This window comes from Camelus bactrianus, chromosome 1 (genome assembly GCF_048773025.1).
Source record: "Camelus bactrianus isolate YW-2024 breed Bactrian camel chromosome 1, ASM4877302v1, whole genome shotgun sequence".
In the NCBI taxonomy this organism is placed as follows: Eukaryota; Metazoa; Chordata; class Mammalia; order Artiodactyla; family Camelidae; genus Camelus; species Camelus bactrianus.
Window position 1 is genome coordinate 40994482 of NC_133539.1, and position 18916 is coordinate 41013397.

At 34.4% G+C, this 18916-nt stretch overlaps 1 protein-coding gene and 1 long non-coding RNA gene across 2 annotated transcripts in view; both read right to left on the reverse strand.

Moving 5' to 3' along the window:
* Nucleotides 1-387: 387 nt before the first annotated feature.
* LOC141577480 (uncharacterized) lies at nucleotides 388-1993 on the reverse strand. The gene is made up of 2 exons (XR_012506518.1): nucleotides 1572-1993; nucleotides 388-559 (listed from the first exon to the last, which is right to left on the reverse strand). It is a non-coding gene; the product is annotated as an uncharacterized LOC141577480 (long non-coding RNA).
* Nucleotides 1994-2043: 50 nt separating this feature from the next.
* TOMM70 (translocase of outer mitochondrial membrane 70) overlaps nucleotides 2044-18916 on the reverse strand; it is a 31257-nt gene continuing 14384 nt past the window's right edge. The window contains exons 3-12 of the mRNA XM_010966395.3: nucleotides 18776-18902; nucleotides 16992-17101; nucleotides 14272-14420; nucleotides 11823-12030; nucleotides 9395-9529; nucleotides 8244-8351; nucleotides 7283-7399; nucleotides 4818-4915; nucleotides 4091-4213; nucleotides 2044-2498 (exon numbers count right to left, since the gene is read on the reverse strand). Of these exons, the coding sequence (XP_010964697.2) occupies nucleotides 2345-2498; nucleotides 4091-4213; nucleotides 4818-4915; nucleotides 7283-7399; nucleotides 8244-8351; nucleotides 9395-9529; nucleotides 11823-12030; nucleotides 14272-14420; nucleotides 16992-17101; nucleotides 18776-18902 (1329 nt within the window). The 3' untranslated portion in view covers nucleotides 2044-2344. The remainder of the gene's footprint in view (nucleotides 2499-4090; nucleotides 4214-4817; nucleotides 4916-7282; nucleotides 7400-8243; nucleotides 8352-9394; nucleotides 9530-11822; nucleotides 12031-14271; nucleotides 14421-16991; nucleotides 17102-18775; nucleotides 18903-18916) is intronic.

Below are 18916 nucleotides of genomic sequence, written 5' to 3' on the forward strand. Positions count from 1 at the left end.
CTCAAGGATGACAGGGTTTTTTTTCAGGCATCCTTTCCTAGACTCCCAAGTGGCTGAAAACTAATCAAAACTCACTCATCAATGAAACCAGTTTGAGGACCGGTAACCTTCCAGGCTGCTGTGCAAGTACGGGTAAGGTACAGGCAGGAGTAAAGTAAGCTGGCTCCACTAGCTCTTCTTAGAGCTTTGTTTCCCCAGTAGGAAGGATGGGAAACTGCATCTTTCATACCCCAAACTTATATTGCTTCATATATTAACAAACATGTCCAGTATGTTCCTATTTTCAAAGTTAGTATGAGCCCACAAGAGAATGATAATGAACTTACCCAGTACTATGGTAAATGAACATAATGTCTATCTTTCTATTTAAAGAATAGATAGAAAAGCTTGAATGTAATATTTATTTGGTGAATTTACATGTGAGGTCATTTACAAAAGAAAAGATACAGATGCAGCTTTCAGTGCAGTTTCAAATATTTTTCAGAACAGGCAATAATCCGTGAGGATTTGGAATGACAGTATTGTATGGCACATGCTTCTGTTTCCTTTGTGTGTTTTTCTGCCCAACCCCAAGGGGTAGGAAGAGAGAAGAGAGAAGAAAATAAGTATCAGTGTTAATGTAAATACAGCCATGCAAATAAAAACTTTAAGTCAGAGATGAGTCAGAGATGTAGAACACTTCTATATGCAGAGGTTATTATAGTAGGTGCGTAATTTAGAACTCAAATGCAGAGCTCTCATACTTTATGTTATCCAAACCATCTTAAATTATGTTAACTGCTCCCACAAATTAGAGGCCCCTCAAAAATTTCCAGACTCTGACTTTGGAAGGGAGTAATTTCTAATAACTTCTAGATAGCATTTTAGATGAAATATTTTGGTTTCAATAGGATAAAGCACCCTTTTAAAGAGGGGTAAAAATGCTCATTTACTGCCGACAATGTAAACTATAGCCAGATTTCATTTCCAAAAAATACAATTGAAGGCTTGCTGTTTTATTAAACTTAAGTAAACCTCTCCCCGCCCTGAATATCTCAAAATAAGACTCTTAAAGAACACAACCTCTCCTCCCACCAGAAAAATCCAGCATATAAACAAAAGGATGGTCTATAAAGGTGGAAACTGGAAAAAAATAATAAAGTGATTTCTAAATAAGAGGGTAAGGTAAAGGTAAAACAAACAGAACAATCTGCTGTCAGTATCCCTAGTGAAGAACCAGATGGGTAGTCAGGCCCTTGAGACCAAGGTTAGCTCAAAATAAAAATGCAGTCCACATGTCCTCAGCATTTTTGAAAATACTGGCTCAAAATTCCTTAAGTACACATAGTTGTAGTTGAGAAGCATTTAGGAAATGCTATGCTTCTGGCTTTGAGAGTTACATTCTTTTTGAACCTTTAGCCATATTTTCTTCACTAGAAATTTTGAGCTAATTAATTACTTAATCACACTTACTTCATCTTTATATACACAACCAACCTGCATTTTTTTTCCTTAAGTACACTATTAAATAGTAGTACCTATGGTAGACAATAGCTGTGGACAATTACAAACACATTTCCATTTCATCTTACCTCTTGCCTGGTGTGCTTTCCCATTAATAGTCTTCTAGCACATGTATCAGTTAGAATATCTCACTTCTGCATAGTTGACTGTATGAAAACCAGCTGTTGTGGACTTTAAACATGATGTACATCATCCACTGGACTTGAAGAGAGTCAAAAGGTTTAAGCGTTGCCACTGAGTCTAACTTTCTGCAGAATCAGAGGCACTGTACATGCTGATGGTGTTTTAAAGGGTCTCTTAATTTTGCTGCCATAAGAACAAAAGCTCCACTTAAGCTTTGTTTTCTTCCAAAAAATCAACTGAAAGAGATTAATCGAATCCAAAAGAATCCTATTTTACAGCGCTTATCATGTTAATTTTAAAACATGCTGTAAAATATTCATACACACACACAGACAAAATCATCCAGAACATAATCATCCTCTCCCACGCCCCTCAAAAAAAAAAAAAAAAAAAAAAAAAAAAAAAAAAAGCCAGATCAACAAATCAAAGTTTTTATTTGCATGGCCAATTATCATTTGTACTCTGCAACTTTATTTTTAACATCCCTTTAACAGGTTCTAAGCTTTTGTTGCACAGGGAATAAAAGCTGCAACACTGCAAACTTCCTTCAACAGCCACTCCCACAACACCTAAACGTGAAACGGATGTAACGAATGACAACAGCACAAACGGAAATACTAAGTTCCACCATTCAGCACAGTTCTTGACAGTGTCTTTAGGGTTCAGTTGAAGGAGGGGTAAACTTCTAAAAACAGGGTCATTTTCCTTCCCCCATATTTTATAATGTTGGTGGTTTTAAACCATATTTCTTTGCAACTTCTGTCTGGGCATGGGCAGCATCACAGAGTGAGTATAGATGAGCCATCTCCATTTCTGATTTGGCCAAGTTAATAGCTTTGTTGAACATGTCAATGGCTTTCTCCATGTTTCCTCTAAAAGAACAAAAATTTGAAACTTCAGATTCAACAAGCACTTCACAGAATGCAAAGAAGTTTGTAAGTGATGCTACATGGAGCCTGACCTTTAAGTTTCAACTATGATTCTAATAAAATGCTTCTTTATAACAGAAAAATCCCTAGCACGTAGAAAACACTGAATGAATGTTAGCTACTATTACAAATACCACGGGTTTACGTGATACTACTTGTGGTCTCTGTTTACAGATAAGAATAATGAGACGAGAGAAATTAATTTAAAAAAAATAACTTTTAAAGTTCATTATTAAGTAGGCAGATTTGCTAAATCCTAGGATAATCAGCAATTTCATTAATTCACATTCATTTATCTATTTGTAAGGCAGGATTTAGAATGGATTTCTTAGAGTACAATTAACACACAAACAAAATTCATCAAATTCCATAAATCAGGGGTCCTTAACCCAGGCTCTATGAACAACTTAAATGCAAAGAGTTTTTGTATGTGCAATATTCTAGGAAAAATCCACAGCTTTGCTCAAAAGATTAAGAACTACTACCTTATCCTATTCTAGTACAATAATGTAATTCACATTAACAAACTGGCAGTTAAGAAGTAATTTAATATTTACATGCAAGTCACAGTATAGAATGGTTCAAAAGAATCACAAAAATTTTCCTCAGCCTATATATATTCTGCCTACTCTGGAGCAGAGAGAGAGAAGACTCAGGAGGGACTGAATGACAGGTAATTAAGACAACTCCTACTGGTTCCTAATAAGTGGTGGTGGCAAGATCAGTTACTTTGGCATCAGTGAAATGTGGGTTTATATCCTCTTTCTACTGCTGGCTCACCAGGCAACCCTATTAACTCAACCAGTCTGGGCACTGATTTCTACACTCTTTAATTAAATTGAGGATCACAAAACCTCAAACTTTATAAAGACTAGATCAACTGAACTAATATTTGGAAAACACCTGAAGTTCAGTAGCTGGCCTAGAGTTCTCAAACAGATGGCAACACCAGTATCAAGATGGTATACTACACTACATTCTATGGCATAAACAGCTGTCCTCTGTTAATGGAGCTCAAATGCAACTCTGAACAAACATTTACAGAAGACATGAAGTTATGGGGAAGTCAGAACTGCACAAAATCTTATCCAACTCCTTGATTTTAAAGAAAACTCTGCACTCAGAGGTGATGATGCAGTTTGGCTGTGGCAGGATCTAGATCTTCGGGCACCCTGGCTGCCAATCCTTAGCTACCCTTACTGCGTAAGTACACTGTGGATGTTTTTTTCTCCCTCCAATGGAAATAATACAAGTGACAAGAGGAAAGAACAAACAGGTATTAGAAAAAGATCAAGTTTCCCTTTCTAATGCATATACGTGATTTAAACAACTTTTTTAAGTGTGATTTTTAAATTGGAAAAATGAAACAAGTCAAAGTTGTATAGCTTCAAGGAAATCTTGCCCCCAAAGGCGTAACATACTAAGACTTAAAAATTTAATGAGTATTGACAATAACTTATCTATAATGAGAAAATTAAAAAATAAATATCTGCGGAGCTGCCCTAAATTTCTTAAGGACAGACTCTAGAAGTTACCTTTGTACTTCAATAGTTCCCATGGTTTCATATGCAAAATCACATTTATTGTCAATTTCAATAGCCTTGCTGATAAGCTCCAAACCTCTATCCAGATCTTGCTTCCACTGAAGTTGAAGTAAACTGCAAATGCAAAACAGCACTCAGATGTGACCATGGCCCAGTATCACCAGGAATAAAAGCAGGGCTCAATTTCTGCTTCAATGAATTTATAATTTAATTTACAAGGAAAAACAAAGTCTAAAACAATATAAAATCAGCATCAATTTTTTTTTTCAATTTATATTGGTTTTGTAGTCTGAATTTCTTATTATGAGAAGAGTATCCAATGGTCTAGGCTCTATATTAAGTTACCTTGCATAGCTTAATGTTTTACTTTGTATAAATTTAAATGAAGCTTTAAAATGATAATTCAAGTACACTAGGACAGGAAAAACTTATTTCTCGCGTTTTCTATTTTGATATAACTAACACTTGACAGGATGTTCAGAACTGAAATCCTTAAGCTAGAGTGAAATAGCGTATTTACTAATTGTTATATAAGAATGAAACATAAGTAAAACTTCAAAAAAAAATAGTGAAACATCCAGAACATTAAGAAATTTGTCAATTAACTCAATCATACTCTCTCTCAGTCCCCTTCCTCAATGACCAAAAGAAATCCATCTTATTACTATGCAAGAAATTTAGTTTCTTCTGGAACAAATAGAACCACAAAAATACATACCCTTTATGAACATATGTTGTGGCATTATCTGGTTCCAAATCAATACACTTATCATACATTTCATCAGCTTTACCAAACTGTTGTTGATCTGTTAATGCCTATTTGAAGAGATACTTCAGTTAAATTTAGGTTAACTGTCACCCTAAGCAGTGAAAAGTATATTGCTTATCAATTACTAAAATTTACTTCATTTAACCATTCATTACCAAATTATGTTCTGGGGATATAAACTTATTTAAAATGTTAATGAACTCATCTACAAAATAAATAGAAACAGACTTGCAGACATAGTAAACAATCTTATGGTTACCAGGGGAAAGGGGGTGGGAAGGGGTAAATTTGAGAGTTTGAGATTTGCAAACGTTAGCCACTATATAAAAAAATAGATTAAAAAAATTTCTTCTGTATAGCATCGGGAACTATATTCAATATCTTGTAATAACCTTTAATAAAAAAATACAAAAACCAATATGTGTATGTATATGCATGACTGGGACATTGTACTGTACATCAGAAATTGACATGCTATAACTGACTGTACTTCAATTAAAAGAAAAAAGTTTCATCTTAATTACTGGGGTTTTACATAGCATTGTTATAAATATGAAATCTTAACTGCCCTCTCAATAGGAGATTAAGAAAAACTGTAGAATACAGAAAATCCCAGTGTTGGTGCCAGTTCTAATATCAGATTCTCACAGGTACATTCATGTATTTATTCATAGTTTATCATAAAACATCCTAAGGGAATTACTTTAAGACAATACTCACTTGGAAGGGTAAGTTCAGGTATGTATGCTAACTGTTATCAGTCATTCCTTAAAAATGACTGATAAAAGGAAAAAAAGCAGCTACAATCAATTGTTTTAAGGCAAATTCCATGGCAGAAATGGAAGGCTTGGTTATGTGGATTCCAGATCATGTTCAAACTTTAACTCTGAGAGTTTGCCAGCATCTAAGCTCAAGGTTGAGTTCAGGAAAAAGGTTATGCTATATAACTGTATATAACTCTATATATAAATAAAAAGTTACTATATACAGTGAAGACCACATCAGAAGCAGGACCAAAGGTTAGACATTGTAGTGTAAACAGACTTGTAATAATGCTAAGTACTGGTAAGAAGATGCTCAAGTAAGGCAAAACCTGTTTTGAAGTTAACACAATTAACAGAGAAATGTGCAATTAGGAAACCTCTGCAAAAGAGTTGTTCCTGGTATTGGTTTCTTTGAAAGCTAGTCAGTGGCCTTTGCTCTTTCAGCTGCTTATAGAAATCTGCACCAAAAAAGCCCTTCTGAATTTCATCTCAGTGATGAGGATGCTGCTGTCACTTTCTGGTTTGTTCCTAATTAAATATAAAGTCTAAACCCAAGTGGGCCTACTCAATACAAATATCATACAATTATAATGTGCATTTATCCTATTTCAACTTCTATACATTCTATAAAATTTTATATAGTACATGCTTTCACAATTAATTAATTGAGCATGCAGTCAGCAACCAACGTTTCATCTTTCTATTATCGTCATTCTGTCTAGGAATTATATGAACAAAGACTGAATAGATGAGATTTCAAACTGAGGTTAAAGAACTCCTGGGTTGTACTTCATACTTCAGAATTTCAACCCCTAATAATGTAGTAATGTGTAGGCCTTTGAAAGAACAGATCCAACAGAAATCAATCTTTTCAAAGTCCCTCTCAATAAGCCCTCAAAAAGTTTCTCTATGGAACTTTTCTTATAACTTCACTAAAGATAGCATAAAGAAATTAAGATAGAAAATATATAGATGGAGTTTTGAGATGGCTGGTTTCTCAAAAAGCAGCTTTCAACTTAGACTTAAATAAAACAGTCATTCAGAGATCATTTAGTTAGAGGAAAAACTCTAACTGTGGCTAGAAGAAGCTAATCATTTTCAATGGATGACTTAAAGTTTTCAAAGACCAGACTACAATTAAAAAGTGAAAATAATTCAAATTCAAATCCTACTTCCCATAGCTTCAATCCTAAACTAAGGAAAGCCTCAAGAATTTTAGACAAATTACAGAGAAATTAAAATGAGTGGTTACAGACTCTCTAACCATTTAAAGGAATAGTGAACAAATACAAAGAAAACCCTTACCAAGGACACTTTCCCCACCAATTACATATAGTACATTTTCCTAAGGTAATTTAAACTGGCAAATCCAATCCAAATGAAAACATGAGGGAAATACTCTATTTAAGCTTCCCCATGTTGAGTTTAGGGCCATGGTTTTCAAACTGTATAACAGAGTAGGCCTTCTCAAGGTGATTCAGGACCATCCTGGGGACCAGGAGAAACAAAGCAAGAACAAAGCCATCTGCTTCCACAGAAGCTGTAACCAAGGAAGCACTGTTTTCTGATTTCTATCCTAAGAGTCAACATATGAATGCAGCTCTTTAAAAACGGACTGGAAACTGAAAAAATTTGAAAAATGACACTTACCTGGGCATATAATGCATAGCCTTCAGCACACCTTGGAAATTTCTTTATAACCTCTTCAAAACCTTTCATAGCTGCTTGGATTTGCGAAGAATTGTTTCCCGTATATGCCTGGCGATACTGTGTAAAAAATCAAAACAGGCCTGTCAAATCAAGAACTCAAAAGCTCAGGAAATGTTAACCTATTATAAAAGTCACACAAAATTACATAAATATTTCCAGAAAAGCTGGCAATCTGCTAAAATAATTTGCTGCATCTAAAAGGGTTCCACGGAAATACCTCTGGAGTAGGGATCCAAAGACTACGTACAAGTAGCACTTCACTGCCACGCTACAACTTCAAGGTGCTCAGTACTCTAGAAGCCAGACTAACTTGTCAGAAGTTAGCTTTACATATAAGGAAGGGAATTTTAAATCCAGTATAATTTATTATCACTTTACTAAAAATGTTATAAAGCTCCATCATCTAATAACATTTTTCGTCAATACTATGTATGTGTTTGTGACCTGACTTCTTTCTTTAGGAGGGAAATTCTTTTAGGACTCAAGCTATAGGGCTAACTGGAAGTATCTCATTATTTCATTAGAAATGGCCTTATTTTACCTGATTTTCAGCTTTGTGTTTCTGAATATTAATAGCTCTACAAATGCAAAATGAGAGATGAGTTATGTGGTTCTCTGTACTGGTTTATGATAGAGAAGTAGGGAGAACAGTGCTGTTTAGGGGGGCATAAAATCAGGGACAAACACCTATCAACATGAACTTAAATAAAACATCCAGAGAAATAGAGGAGCAGTACCTTAAGTAGCATATACACTTCTATTTCCCTAAACAGACATATTTTTCTACCTGTTAGTCATCCTTTGGGGAAAACAGATGATTCTGAAGGCAATGAGATACTCATTTTTGTTAACAATGGGAAATACCGACGTTCAGGAAAATACAAAAGAAAGGAGAACCTACCAATGCAAAACATTTCTGAGCTTGTGCCAGAGCAGACTCAGGTCTTAATCTAATACATTCATCAAAATCTGCCACTGCTTCTTCAACTTGATCAAGCAGTATTTTCAGCTAAGGAAAAGAAATACATAAATAAACGCAGTTCAAAATAGTAACTATACCAGTTAAGTATGTCCCGTGTCTCTTATTACAGCTCAGCATAATGCTAAGCATGAAATTATTCAATATTGAATTAGTTTCTAGAAATAATGAACTAGAAAGATCTTCTAATTTTAAAGGAAAGATTCTAAAACTTAAAACGAGTGTCTAGTTTTTTAAAAAGCACTATAAACCTACTATTTTTGATCACTGTTAAATGATTTCTCTTCTAGAAAATGAAATATCTCTGTACTTCAAAACTTCAAAGTAGATCAAACATTAGATAATAACCTTTCAAATTAATCTTAAGGTACTACCAGTAAGGATCAAAATATCAAGAATTTTACGATTTTCGCAACACTTCTTAAGACCCATCAGACAGAAATATTAGGTAAAATTCTCCGTTAGAGAGAACTTGAGCTTTTCTGTCATTATATGGATTAGCCCATACTTCCCACTCTAATGCATTCCAAGAAGCCATGTCAAACAAGCAAATTATAAAGCCATGTTTTCTCCAGATGAGGCTGAAACTGGGAACTGTTTTCTTCACTACATATTTTTACTAAAAGAAAATATGCATGTTATAAAACTCCATTCAGAAGATTTTTGTGGTACTGTCTGGATCGTCCAGGTTAATACTTCCTTACAGCAAGAAGCCTACAAAAATCATTCTGTTGATTCTAGCATTAACTCAAAATGCTCACTACATTTTTAATGTTTTACTCATTGAAAACCTATGAACCAGAATCATCTGAAAAACAAACTTGAACCGGCAAGCCAACATTTATGGCCATCCTCTTCTCTCTCTCTCTCTCTTTTTTTTTTAATGGAAATACCAAAATTATAAGGACAAATGTTCAAGATGGGACTAAATAAATGCCAACCCAAACTGTAAATCACTGTAATACTTTGTTCACAGCTATTGGAAGTGATATGAGAAAACGTCGACATTCTCAAAAATGACATCAAATTTCTCAATTCAAAGATCAGAATTCTTGATAAGAAAATTAATTTACCTGTCCTCGGTGGTGATAAACATCTGCATTTTGAGGATCAATGTCGGCAGCCATGTTAAAATCCTGAGTGGACAGCAAAGGCTGCTGCTGCTGCATGTACATGCTGCCTCTTTTGATGAGAGCATTTGCTCGAAGCTATATGCCGAAAATAAGACAAGATTCATTGCTACTACTTTGTATTCTAATTTAGTTTTTTTTAAATAACAGCTTTGTTGAGATTTAATTCACATACCATAAAGCAAACCCCTTAAAAAGTATATAAGCCAGTCATTTTAAGTATATTCAGGATTGTGTAACCATTACCACTATCTAATTCTAGAACATATTCACCACCCCCAAAAGAAACCTCATACAAATTAGCAGGCACTGCCTATTTCTCTCCTAATCCTCAGTCCCTGGAAACCATCAATGTACTTACTATTTCTATGGTTTTGTATATTCTAGACATTTCATATAAATGGAATTGTATATCATGAGGTCTTTTTGTGTCTGACTTCTCTCACATAGCATAATGTTTTCAAGGTTCATCTATCTTGTAGCATGTAACAGTATGTCATTATTTTAAATGGCTGAATAATATTCCACTGTACAGACATATCACATTTTATTTATCTGTTCATCAGGTGATGAACATTTGAGCTGCTTCTATGTTTTGGCTATTATGAATAATGCTGCTATGAACTCTCATGTATAAGCTTTTTGTATTGACATTATGTATTCAATTCTCTTGAGTATATTATACCTAGGAGAAGAATTGCTGGGTCACACAGTAACTCTATGTTCAACCTTTTGAGGAATTCCCAGACTAGTTTCCAAAAAGACTTTACCATTTTATAGTCTTACCAGCAATGCATAAGAGTTCCAATTTCTCCACGTCTACACCAATACTTTTAATTGTTCAATTTTCTGATTATAGCTATTCTAGTGGGTATAAAGTGATACATCATTGAGACTTTGATTTACATTTCCAAATGGCTAATGATGCTAAGCATCTTTTCATATTCTTATTGACCAGTTGTACATATTCTTTGGAGAAATTCAGATCCTTTGCCTATTTTTATATTAGGCTGACTTTTTATTGTTGAGTTGTAAGAAGAGTTCTTTAATATATTCAGGATACAAGCCCCTTATCTGATTTATGATTTGTGAATATTTTCTCCCATTCTGTGGAATGTGTTTTCCTTTCTTTTTTTTTTTTTGGTCATGTGTGCTTTTGATGTCCTACCTAAGGAAACACTGCTTAATCTAAAGTATTGAAGATTTCTTCCTATATTTTCTTCTGCAAGTCTTATAGTTTTGGCTCTTATGTTTAGGTCTCTGATCCATTTTGAGCTAATTTTTGTACGTGGCATATGACAGGCATCATTACAATTTGGCATTAAAACAAAAAGCCATGATCATGAAATAAGAAACAGGATTCTTCCCCCAAATTTTTTTCAAGACAAAAGTATGTACAAATGTCTTCTTCAATGAAACAAACAAGACTGCCCCACAATGAGAACAAAAACATGTAATAACATATTTTCAATCAGCAGGAAAATCAGCAGGAAATAAAGATAATTATTACCAGGGTAACTTCAACTCAAAAGTCTCACCAATTTGAAAGGAACTTTCAACAAATACTTAAATACTTTTGTTTAAAAGAAGTTAATTTGCTAACAAATACTTAGGGCTTAAAAACTCATTTTCCATAAAATACATGAATGATTCATTTGGAGGTGAACAAAACCAGAGTTCATTTAATTCAGTGAGGAACCAGAGATGTTAACTAACTAGTAAGGAATATAGTCAATTGGTGGCTAAACTCTGCTTCTGTTACACCGAGTAGAAAGCTTATATAATTCAACAGACCCTCCACCAAATCTTAATTATGAAAATAACTACATACACATAAGAACACTTAGAAAATGAAAAGCTGTTCCAACCATACAAATGCAAAAAATTTTTGGTATATTTCAATATATTTCTATATCATATTTTTTAGGACCTGTTTTTTCCTCATGTAACATAAAATCTTTCAGAATATATTAAATGTGTTCCTTTTATTAAATTCATTTTATAGCCTTGTACTGCATATCGCATATTATTTACAATATTACCTATAACAGCACTACTATATATTACCTATAACAGCACCCCTACCCTTACCTAAATACAGGCCAATACTGCAGGCAGAAGATATGTGGGGAACCTGAAGCAACCAGACGCTACAGGAAAAAAACCCTTTCCCAGGTGAAGATAACTATCACTGATGCTTGTTGTAGTTTGACTGCACCAACTCTGTCATCTAGTTGTAGTTCCTTCCAAGTCAAAAATAATCTTTTGGAGAATGGCAACTGAAATGCCAAAAATTTGGCAAAACATATATAAATGTCTCATTTTTATTACTAATTTTCTCACATTCACATACACACAGTTTTAAATGTACCTTCACATTAGCTTCTTTCAAGCTGATGACCTTATCTAAATCTGGTTTGGCCGCGTTGGCGTTGCCAATAAGCAGGTAGAAGGTAGCTCGTAGTAATAATGCTTCTGCCATGTATTTGCCTTGAGCATCTATTTCTTTTGAGCATTCACTTATGATTTTATCATAGTTTTCTTCTTCCATATACTGTTTGGCCTTTAAATATCCAGAACTGAAAATAAAATGAGCAAAGAAAATTACTAACAAATTTTATTATTTATTACTAGTAGACTGAGCATAAAAAATTACTAAGGAAGGATCAAATGCTAAAACTTGCCACATTTAGTATACCTGAGTTAAGAAGTCATCCTTATCCCCTTAACAAGCTAACCAGCCAGTGTGGGACTGGAGTGGAGCAGGGGGTAACAGATTAGGATTTTTGATGCAGACTGGGATTTTCTTGCTGCCTAGGAAAGAGTTTTTAAAAAGGAAACAGCAGAGAAAATGGCAGAAACCTTAGGTTATTACCTAGGCTTCAACATCTAGATACATGAAAAGATGAGCTAATGACAGACTGATATGCAGCACAGGGAAAGATCCTGTCTTATTCACCTACTTATCTGTGGCACACTGATGGCACTCAACAGTTACTTTATGACTAACAGAAAGAACAGAGAAATAGAAAACAATCAAGTGAGTTTAGGGTCACAGAGCCCAAGGGAGGAAGTGTGACCCAAATTGTACTTTGTAAAGATCACTCTGGCTGTGTTGTGGAAAACGGGCTGCAAGGGAGCAAGAACTGGAGGCAGGGAAATATATGAAAGGCTCTCATCCCAAAGTTGTGCTGTTTCACCTAAAAGAACAGACCTAGAATGAACAGGTGGAAATATTAAAGCAGCAAACTTAAAGGAATACTCTTCCATCAAATAGGACTTAAAGAAAATACTTTTTAAAAAGTAGTGACCATGATAGCATCACTCTTATAAGATGACGACTTTTATTGATGATGCTTGTAAAAGGAATTTTTTTAACTGAAAAGGAATTTACACTAGACGACCTTTAAGGGGTCTTACAAATATAAGACACTGTAAATTACATTTTCTCATTTCATTTGCTACATATTCTGAATGGAGAAAACTGGCAAGTGACTTAAAAGTTATGCCAGCCAAAATCTTATAAACTCTGTGCTAACCTTTTCTATAATTACATTCTAATATTCCCTGCACTCTAGTATTATTCCTCAGGTCACCAAGGTAAGACAAAATAATTATTGTCAGATTGGAAGTAGTAAAAGTTCCTATTTATTGAGAACCTAAGGGTTAGATGCTCACAAACATGACCTCTAAACCTCACAATAAACCTCAAAGGTAATTATTAAGCCCCATTTGAAAAATGATGAAGCTAAGGCTCAGAGTACAATGGAATTCAAAAACTTCAGTCCAGTTCTAATTAGTGTTCTGGTGAGAGATAGCTATGTCCTGCCACCTCTCAACATAGCTTTTAGAATAATGGTATTAACTTCATTGCAGTTTTTCTGGAACAAGGACTATTTCCTAACCAGAAGAGGCAATTATTGGCATCATCTTAAACACTTACTTTATATCCACAATTTTCTAAAGAGATTGCTTATCAACTAACTCAAGTTTGAACATCTTGTCACAGTTATGCATATCTTCCTTTAAAAGGTGGCCAACAATGGTAGAAAAATTGGGAGATACAAATCAAAAACAATCTTTTTCCTTAAGCCTTCCAATATGCTACAGATGCAAAAATTATGCTTTGCTATGGGAATAGTATTCCCTTTTCTTCCAAACTCATTAGAAAATGTCATGTTGGCAATAATGCTGTACCTTCTCTTAGAGAGGAGAGTTAGCCTCAACAGCAAAATAAAAGTACTGGATAAATATAAATGGATAAGCAGGCTGGATGGCTTATATATTATATTTTATCACTTGAGCTCCAGTTATAAACATAGCATCTTTTACTTCGGTTTCAACTCTCCACAGGAGCAAACACAAACCCAAATGGCATTTTCCTGGGCAAGGAGAAAAAACCTTGAAGAAAGGCACTCTTTTCAGCACTCCTAAAAACTAGAAATTATGAACTTCCTTGCACTAAGACATCTGGATATTGAGCTACACAATCATTTTTAAGTTAGTGCCCCTATTCAAATACAATCAATCGCTTGACTCACTGGGAGTCCTCTTGGGAATATCACGTGGGACCTTAAAAGCAGGGCAGACTCTTGGCAGTAAAACCTTGAGTCACCAGTGATGTAACAGACATGTGTGAGAAAAGAAGTATTTTTATTACTATATCATTATTATATAATTTTATTATATTTATATCTACCTATGAATAGATTATTTGGGAGATGACTCAGAGTCCCACTCTGGCTCTATGGCAGCAAAAAACTCCCACTATACCCCCCTCCCCCAAAACATTAAGCAGATACCATGCTCAACACACTTACTTTTCTTTCACTTCTAGAGCCTCCCCTTCCTTGTCTTTATCTTCATCAGACTTCTCTCCTTTAAGCATTGGCTGAGAAATTATATCATCCGTGAAAGAACTGAAGTAAGATTTGATAAACTGTGGAGATGGCATCAGAGGTTCACGATTCTGTGATTTAATCATATTTAAATATATCAAAATAGAAAACACTAACCAAAGAAGCAGGTACATTTGTAGACGACTGAGAACCACTGTCATAAAAAATGAGAATCTCATTTTCAAATAACTGAAGAATATCAGGCTCCAAACCATAGGGAAATAGGCAGTGGAAATGGTAAAGCTGCCAGTCCCAGCTGTTCAAAGTAGGTTTTAAATGAGAGCCTTTCCCCTCTCCAGAGATGAAAAATGTCAAGGACTCTCAGAACCACTCACTAAAAGAAGGTGAAATCTGGAACACAGGAGGCAGGTAACTGCTATGTTATCTCCTTCTGGTTCCCGTCCTAGAAGAGTACCATCTCCATTTACTACTCAAGACCATGCCTTACACAGGTGCTAAAATGTTAAGTCCATTTACCACAGGCTTTCATTTGTCCTCAACTTGTCTTGCAACTGAAGATCTCCATTACAGTAAATGCCACTGAAAGTCAGAATAAAATCACATTTCCTGTTTTAATTACAACTTTTTCACATGGCAACCTGATTCATAATTGTAGAAGTATTTTGTTTCTTCCTATTATATTTAAGATGATAAAGTTTTAAAGGAACAGGGAAGAGGGACTAACATAGCCAAAGGGCTCTCATAACATATTTTGGATCCTTTATCTACAAAATTCAACCCAAAGATTTTAGAATGGAAATATGATATTCTAAGCTGTATGTATAACAAATACCCATTCTGTTATTTTGGTAGATTTAATGTCTTTGTATTTGAAGGAGGAAAAAATAAGGGAATCTGGCTTTGTAAGTAAATGACCTACTCTAAGATAGATGAAACTGGAAAAGAAGAAAACCGAATAGGAACCCTAACAGAAAACCCATATTTTTGTGCTCTCCCTGGGAAAAGATTCAATGTGTCTTAAATAAGGATTATATAAATAAAAACTATTTTAAGTCAAATAATCACCCACCAACTGATAGAAATATGCCTAATTTTAAGTATTTCACTAAAGACTCTGAGTAGGAATATATAAATGGCAATCATTTACCACTTCAGGGAAAAAGTTTAAATAGAAATTTAAATAGCACTTACTGAAGCTGAGTAAATCAATAATGTCTTTTAGTTTCCTATTTCAGCTTAGAAATGAAGCTACCACTTCCCTTTCACACAGAGTTACATATTAATTTAAAATGAAAACAATATTTTACTCGTAATGGACTTAAGCATCAAAGGAACAAGATACAAATTCTAGCTCTGCCACTTATTACGTAAGTGACCTTGCACATGTCACTCTCAGTTTTCTCATCTCTAAAATAGCAATAAAAATAATGGCATTATTCATCTTATAGGGTTATTATAAAAATAAAAATAAAATGGAAAGTATCTTGCAAATTACAAAGTGGAATACAAACAGACTAGAAAATATGTGGAAACTAATTTGGAATCTATGTAAATGTAGGTTATCTTATACTTACTACTCTTCAGTCAAACCAGTATAATTACCCAACAATAGCACTGCATAAGTATACACGAGGAAACTAGGTTTCTTAAAGGTTCAATTTGTGAGATTCTAACATGATATTTTGCAAAATGTTTTGAGGAGCACCAGTTCTCTAAGATGCTGAAGGGAAGAAAAAAGTTTCCGTAGTTAAAGAGACTGAGAACCACTATAGCTATATTCCTCTTTGAGATTCACAACACATACTAGCACATCAAAATCCTGCAGTGAAGAAACCTGTTTTAACTGTTTAACTCAGCTAATATTCAGAAATGTAAAATTAAAAATACAAAGATACTATTAAAATCTATTTAAGAGAAAAGCAAGTTATTATTAAAGAAAAAAGGAACAATTGCCTTGATATTATAAAATTTAACAGAAAATCTCTAGTGATGTTTAGTGATGCCTGTGGTACTCCCACAGCCCTCTACTTATATCCCTCCATGCCACTTCACTGTATTATGCCTTTTACACTTATTAATGTCTTTCTCATTAAACTGTAATTCTTTAAGGGCAAGGACTATGTCTTTGACCTCACCCTTCTAAAATGCCCACTTTGGAGCTATGTTCAATAAATCCTTCTTGAATTAAACCACCTACTACTAGCTGTGTAAAACCAATGCCAGTTTATACAGTATGCCTTTTAAAACTTTAATGGACATGGGCTGGCAGATTTTTTCTGTAAAAGCTCAGATATGCCATACAGTCTCTGTCACAACCACTCCACTCTGCTGTTGTAGCTTAAAAGCAGCCAAAAACAGTATGTGAATGGCTAAGTTCCAATAAAACATTATTGGGATGTTATTTATAAAAACACGTGGTAGACTAGATTTGGCCCATAAGCCACTGTTTGGCAACCTCTAATACATATGACTTCTTTCAATATTCTCCACGTACAACACTGGACATAGTCTACATTCTCATTTTAAAAAGATAAGCCACAAAAGCCCAAGATTACAGGAAAAATAAATATAATTCAGATCTAATTTCACCTGTTACCATCATGCCCAAGTTTAACAGTATAAATTAGAAATGATCATTCACAATGTATCCTCCATCTATTAACCATCTCAGATTAATTTACCTTGTATTTTTCTTTGGCTTTCTCTTTTCCAAGAAGTTTAAGAACTTTATCAGCTAAGAGCATGCTTTGTTGATTTTGGAAACCTTCTAATATACACACAGCAGTGACATCTAGAAATGGTGGAAAAAACAAAAGTGTGAAATTACTGCAGAGATGATTAGCAATATCAAATGGGTTCAATGTTACCACAGAAAGCCAGACTAAATTCATAGCCTTATGTGGCTGTCAATTTCATTTCCAATAAACTGATTCTTAACACTTTATAGTTTTATACACTCTATGACCAAACTCAAAGTTCAGAAAGTCACCCCACTTCTCTGGGATTCACTTGCCTCACTTGTGAAATGAAAGAGACTATACTGCATGATTTGTGATGTTTCTCACCACTCTAGCATTGTACACAGTAAATAAAACAGGTAATCCAGGAATATTCTCTTCTGACCAGTAAGTAAAGGCCAAATCAACATAATGTGGTTCTCTCAAGTCTGGTCTTTTTTTTTTTTTTTTTTTTTGTATGCCTCAGGGTTAGGGTTAGTAAGCCTTGTCTCCAAAGACATCCTGTCACAGAGCTGTCAATTAAATCTGCTTCAAAATACCATTTTAATCTGGCCATGCGACAGCTCAATATAGAGTGATTTGAAATTTAAAAGATCAGTGTTTCCTTAACTTCTCAACTTTTCATTCAAAGTACGCAACAATGGCTGTCCCCTCTCTTTCTGAACTCAGTTTCTCACTATTCCACATCCTTGCTCCTCCAAACAAGTCAGTCTGCTGTCTGTTCCCCTGGTCATCTGGCTAGTGCCAATGTCAACGACTTTTTCCCATCCCATTTCTCCTATCTAAAATCCACTTAAACTCTTCTCTACAATTATCTCTTAATAATTTCAAGGTCTGGTTCAAAACTCAGAATTCTCTTTTCCAAAGCAACATTCCTTCCACCCACCACCAAAGTGCAATGTTCTTCGTTATTCTCTAAAATGCTCCAAAATATTCTCTAAACCACTCTCACTTGGTAATCCAGATTTTTAAAAATAAATAAATAAAACAGCCTTTTCCTTTTAAATAATAATGTTATTAAAATAATTACAGATAAATTTCTGATTATTGATGCTTTTAAAGCAGATTTAAATATGCAGCAGAAAGCATGTTTAGACTGTTGAAATCGTATTTTGGTTTAGCTCCACATCACCTAGAAGAATGTACTTTAAAAGCCAGTAATTAGCCAATACCCTAATTGAGTTTTGGCAGCAGATACAACCAGTTAGAGACCAAGGAATATTTACAGTATTTACTGAGAATGGCAAAATCACTTGATGCTTTGTATCAATTACATAATTCCTAATTGAGTATACAATAATGTTTGAAAATGCCAAAAGCAAAAAACAAATGTTTTCTTTAATGATCTACCTCAAAATTATTTCATATTTATATAGGATATTAACTGAAAATACGCAGAAACCTAGAAACAGTATCACTCACTAAAACCTCTTTTCTGATTTCTTATTCATGAAATTACACCGATGCTCATTAACTGCCAAGTTTAAAATGTGTGGTATATAAACCATTTAATTCCAAACTCTAAATCATTTAATTCCATAGCTGGGAACAGAGACAGTGCTCAAGTATCAGCAATCTCAATTTAAACTAGAAAACAAAGTCTCAACTGGGGAAGAGTCAAGCTTAAATAAAACTGACTTCTCTACTCAGAGGCAGTTTCATATAAATTTACCAACGAATACACAGCCTTTAGTAACTTTCATATGTAAACACAAAAACACCCTCACCTTCTAAACATTCCTTCTTATTGTCTAGCTTCTCGTGGGCTTTTGCACGTCTAAAGAGAGCTTTCACATATTTGGGATTTAGTTCAACAGCCTTTGTACAATCTTGTGCCACCTCTTTCCATTTTTGCTGTAATTGAAAGT